This window comes from Barbus barbus (assembly GCF_936440315.1).
Source record: "Barbus barbus genome assembly, chromosome: 31".
NCBI classification, from domain to species: domain Eukaryota; kingdom Metazoa; phylum Chordata; class Actinopteri; order Cypriniformes; family Cyprinidae; genus Barbus; species Barbus barbus.
Window position 1 is genome coordinate 13,481,407 of NC_136759.1, and position 5,728 is coordinate 13,487,134.

The 5,728-nt window shown below is 35.6% G+C and overlaps 1 protein-coding gene across 2 annotated transcripts in view; it reads left to right on the forward strand.

The window, feature by feature from the left end:
• Window positions 1–3,748, forward strand: part of LOC306851086 (2-(3-amino-3-carboxypropyl)histidine synthase subunit 1-like) — a 100,901-nt gene extending 97,153 nt beyond the window's left edge. Inside the window, exons 12-13 of one of the 2 annotated variants that reach the window (XR_013782475.1) lie at window positions 3,053–3,287; window positions 3,502–3,741. Coding sequence is in view for 1 of the 2 variants with exons in the window: in XM_079387147.1 (XP_079243273.1) it covers window positions 3,053–3,133 (81 nt within the window). In the remaining variant the exon portion in view is untranslated. Of the gene's footprint in view, window positions 1–3,052 lie in introns of both variants that reach the window. The other variant, XM_079387147.1, reaches the window with a different exon arrangement.
• The last annotated feature ends 1,980 nt before the right edge of the window (window positions 3,749–5,728 follow it).

A 5,728-nucleotide genomic window follows, 5' to 3' on the forward strand; every position in this document is an offset into this window, starting at 1 on the left:
TCCATGCCACGCCGCATTGCTGCAGTAATCCAGGCCAAAGGAGCCCCAACTAAATATTGAGTGCTGTACATGCTCATACTTTTCATGTTCATACTTTTCAGTTGGCCAACATTTCTAAAAATATATTTTTTTGCATTGGTCTTAATTGATATTCTAATTTTCTGAGATACTGTATTTGGGACTTTCATTTGTTGTCAGTTATAATAATCAAAATTAAAGGAAATAAACATTTGAAATATGTCAGTCTGTGTGTAATGAATGAATCTAATATACAAGTTTCACTTTTTGAATGGTATTACTGAAATAAATCAACTTTTTCATGATATTCTAATTTTATGACCATCACCTGTATATTGAGAACCACTTAGTTTAAGATGATGCTGATGCCTGATGCTGAGCTATGCTTTAATGAAAATTATATCACAGTGCCACCTAGTGATGAAGTGCTAACACAGAATCTGGGCATCTGTTCTTGCACTAAAACACACCTTCAGCTTGTGTACATGTGTACTTATGGGAGTGATGTTTGGTGTTATTGGTTTCTCAAGGCCTGTATGGCTCATTAGTGAGAAGCAGCAGCATGTGTGAAATATTCTTAAAATAGACTTGATTAGTCTTAAAATACTGAAGGGTCAGTGTTGATAGGACTATTCAGCATCCTGCTGGTTCATTAATATGCTTTATGTTGGAAAAGCTGACGAAAAGCAGTGTTGATATTTTCTTTATTAGATAGTCTGATGCAGTTCTTAAAGGGATAGTTCACCCAAAAATGAAAATTCTGTCATTAATTACTTACCCTCATGTCATTCCAAACCCGTAAGACCTTTGTTCATCTTCGGAACACAAATGATGATATTTTTGATGAAATCCAAGAGCTTTCTGATCCTGCATAGACAGTAATGCAACTACCTCGTTCAGGGCCCAGAAAGGTGGCTGGGACATTGTTTAAATAGTGACACAGTGACACATTAAATATTGGGAAATATTTTACTTTTATAGAAGTTGTTTTTTTGTAGTCTCTATATCTTTTTTTTTAATTACTAATTCCATCATTTGTTATTATTTATTTTAAAAACCATGTAAGTATGGTAATGAGGACCATGTTTCATTTGTTGTGACCACCATCTTACTAATACTAGTCATTTAAACTCTGGATTCTATGAACCATAGTAAATTCATTCGGGCAAAGGATAATTTAACGGAATAGCTTTAATAGCTTCTTTCTCTTTAAATGTTTAGATCTAATTAATTTTAATTGAGGCAAAATGTTAATTCAATAAGAGCCTGATTAAAAATAATTATCAGTGTCTTTTATCAATTAGGTGTTAACTATTTACAAATGTTAAAGTTCTTAAAGGAATAGTTCACCCAAAAAATTGTATTGTTATCATTTACTCACCATCATGTCATTCCAAACCTGTATGTATTCCTTTCTTCTGTGGAACATAAAATAAATTAATTTAAGGAATTCAAGAAGTTTTTGTCCGTACAGTAAAAATCAAGGGTATCCAAAATGGTTTGGTAATGTTCTACAAAATATCTTCTTTTGTGTTCCACATAAGGAAATAAGTTATGCAGGTTTGGAATGACGTGAGAGTAAAGAAATTATGACAGAATTTAATAGCAGTACATTTTCGGCATTCTAGCTTAAAATCATTGCTTTACTGTCAAGTGCCTTTCTATGTGACTAAATTGGTGAAAAGAAACAGCTTGGTGAAAAGGCAACAACTGTTGGCGCAATTATTAGAAAATGGAAGAAATTCAAGATGACTGCCAATCTCCCTCGGACTGGGGCTCCATGCAAGATCTCGCCTCGTGGAGTATGATCCTGAGAAAGGTGAGGGATCAGCCTAGAACTACATGGGAGGACCTGGTCAATGACCTGAATAGAGCTGGGACCACAGTCTCAACGGTTACAATTAGTAACACACTACATCGTCATGGATTAAAATCCTGCAGCGCGTGCAAGGTCTCCCTGCTCAAGCCAGCACATGTCCAGGCCCGTCTGAAGTTTGCCAAAGACCATCTGGATGATCCAGTGGCGGCATGGGAGAAGGTCATGTGGTCAGATGAGACCAAAATAGAACTTTTTGGTATAAACTCCACTCGCCTTGTTTGGAGGAAGAAGGATGAGTACAATCCCAAGAACACCATCCCAACCGTCAAGCATGGGGGTGGAAACATGCTTTGGGGGTGCTTTTCTGCAAAGGGGACAGGACGACTGCACCGTATTGAGGGGAGGATGGATGGGGCCATGTATCGCGAGATTTTGGGCAACAACCTCCTTCCCTCAGTAAGAGCATTGAAGATGGGTCGTGGCTGGGTCTTCCAGCATGAATGACAATGACCCCAAACACACAGCAAGGGCAACTAAGGAGTGGCTCCGTAAGAAGCATTTCAAGGTCCTGGAGCGGCCTAGCCAGTCTCCAGACCTGAACCCAATAGAAAATCTATGGAGGGAGCTGAAACTCTGTGTTGCCCAGCGACAGCCCCAAAACCTGAAAGATCTGGAGAAGACCTGTATGGAGGAGTGGGCCAAAATCCCTGCTGCAGTGTGTGCAAACCTGGTCAAGAACTACAGGAAACATCTGACCTCTGTAATTGTAAACAAAGGTTTCTGTACCAAATATTAAGTTCTATTTTTCTATTGTATCAAATACTTATTTCATGCAATAAAATGGAAATTAATTATACAAAAATCATACAATGTGATTTTCTGGATTTTTTTTATTTTTATTCTGTCTCTCACAGTTGAGGTGTACCTACAATGAAAATTACAGATCTCTCCATTCTTTGTAAGTGGAAAAAGTTGGAAAATCGGCAGTGTATCAAATACTTATTTGCCCCACTGATTCATTACCCAGAATCATCTTAGGATTTCAAGATCGTAGCTTTAGTCAGAAAGCAGAAATAGCTGCAGTTAGTGTGTGATTAGTTGTGAAAAGTGCACCAGTACAACAGAAACAAGAAACTGTGAGTCTTTAAATCCACATAGGGCGATGACCTTGTAGTTTGCTTGGACTTCCAGTAATCTCTCTTTGTCTTCTCACAGAAGGCGGGTTCAGATGCCGGTCAGCAGGTGAGGAGCTGTGGCCGTGAGCAGAGCGTCTCCTGTGGCTGCCAGCCGGAATAAACAGCCCTTTTAGCACGGCCAACCACAGATTACCGTGGACATCTGCAGGAGACAAGCGAGCCAATCAGATCTCACTATTGACATCACAGCCCAGAACACTTCATCAAATCATCCCTCAGTTGACACGAGACAGTGAGAGCCAGAAAAAACGCAAGTGAGAGAAAGAATATGTGTGTGAGAGAAAGAGACAAAAATGTGAGGAAGTCTGTATGAGTATCTGTGTGTGTTTTATGCGTTGACATGTCACTAGTGTGTGTGAGACAGAGATAATCCGTTGAAAAAGAAACGCTGACCCTGAATGCACAATGTTTCCTCTTGCAGCGAGTGGGTGGTTTTAGTTTAACGTAATCATCTTGTCCCTCACTTAGAAAGGAGCTGCCAGCCACTTTGCATAAGTGACCTTCATCCTTTCAAAATTACATCGGGAAATGAGAGCGTGTTCAGAATTATTCTTCTGCACAGGAAGATAATACTCATTCTGAATTCCAACTGACTTTTTTTTATTTCCCATTATGCCGGGATGAGAGGTTCTCCAACCGAAAGGAGCTCTTTGAATGTTTTGTACAGGATGCGTTTTAGTTACGCGTAAAATAAAATGAAATGTTTACAATTTGCTGTCAGACTTTGATTAACTGCTGCTGTATGAATGCCAGTAGTATATATTTTGTCTTTTGTCATCACTGAACAATGAAATCCAGGATGGATCAGCGGTCAACTGAAACACATGGAGCCAATTTCCCTGAAGCGTATTAGACCGTCTTGGACGAACTTTGGCTGTCAGTAGTGATTATTCATAGTGAAATCTTTTACAGTCTGAGACTAAACATGATCTGTGTCCAGGAAAGCAGCCGTGTTCCTGTGAATCTGGCACTGAAGATGCTGACTCTGCGTAAGACTGTCAGAACAGGCCTCTGTCAAACTAGTTTAACCTACCTTTAGTTGTCTTCTCTTGTTAATCAGTCTCCTTTATTATTTCTTGAGAAACGATGCTATACATACAATATATGTGGGTTTTGTTTAGTCTGTCCCTTTACATTCAAAATAAGATATTTGTAAATAGATTATACAAGTAAGGATTTACTTCTATTATGTTAGGCCCATTTTTATGTAATTGTAATTATTAGGAATGTAATTAGGAATAATTATTCGTTTTAATATTTATTGGTTGACATTTTTATTACAATAATAATCATCATCATCGTATTAATGATAATAATAGTGATTATTACTAGAAATCAGTCCAACATTTATGGAATAATAATTATTAGGAATATAATTAAGAATAATTATTAGTTTTAATATTTATTGGTTGCTATTTTTATTACAATAATAATAATCATCATCATATTAATGATAATAATAGTAATTATTACTAGAAATCAGTCCAACATTTATGGAATAAATAATAATAATTGTTAGGAATATAATTAGGAATAATTATTCATCATTGTTTACTATTTATTAGTTATTAATTTTGAATTAATAACTACAATAATAATAAAATATGAATAATGTATTGAATACATATTATTATTAATTAGTCTAAAATAATTAATAGGAATAAGTTATATTTTTACTATTGTACTAATTTATTATTATTATTAAGTTAGGCCTACTTTATGTAATTATAATTATTAGGAATAATAATTATTTTTAATATGTATTGGTTATATTTATTACAATAATAATAATAATATTTACTATTTATTAGTTATTAATTTCTAAATAATAATAATTAATTGTAAAATAAAAATAATGTATTGAATAAAATATCATTATCATTTATATTTAATATACTTGTTCTTGTTATTATTAGTGAAATATAATTAGTCATATATTACTTATAATTATTATTCGATACATTTTGTAGTAATTTAGTAGTAGTAATACTAGTATTTTAGCCTAATAAAATTGACCAAAATAATAAATAAATAAACATCCAAGGGGCAGGGAAGGCATAGACCATTGTGATAGTCTAATGTTCTACAGTGATCAATGGAGGTTTTGCTAAGTGTGCATATTAAATACAGCTTATCAGTATTTCTTCGGGTTAGGTATTCCTATTTATCAATGTCCACTAGGTGATGCTGTCTGCCTGATCATACAGCCAGTGTTACCTGATAGTCCAGCCAATGCTTCTTTGCTGTTGCTGATTGATTTACTGCTTTATTTTGCATGGCAGTGTATGAGAACCCAATGTGCTTTAGTTGTTGGTGTGGTGATCACTTCCAGATGTGATGAGGACGTCTCTCCTCCACACACACACTCACACATTTCTGTGGCTGTAGGCATTCATTTCCTGTCTCATGGGAAGGGCACGAGAATTGACAGGATGAGCTGAGAGATGCTCGGATTTCTCTGTCTCTCTGCCAATGCATGCATTCTGAGCTCATGAGGACTAGCAAAAGTTCATCAAGAATCTCATGATGTTTACCATATGTGCATCTGTTCCTCAAGACAAGCCTTCTTGAGTAAATTTGCACAAATTATCTGCTTTTTCATTTTGTTCTTTTAGGTTTTTCTTTGCATGTATTGTTCAGCATGTTTTACCTTCAGACGTTAAGGTTTATGTTTGTATATAAAAGTCTAGTGAAG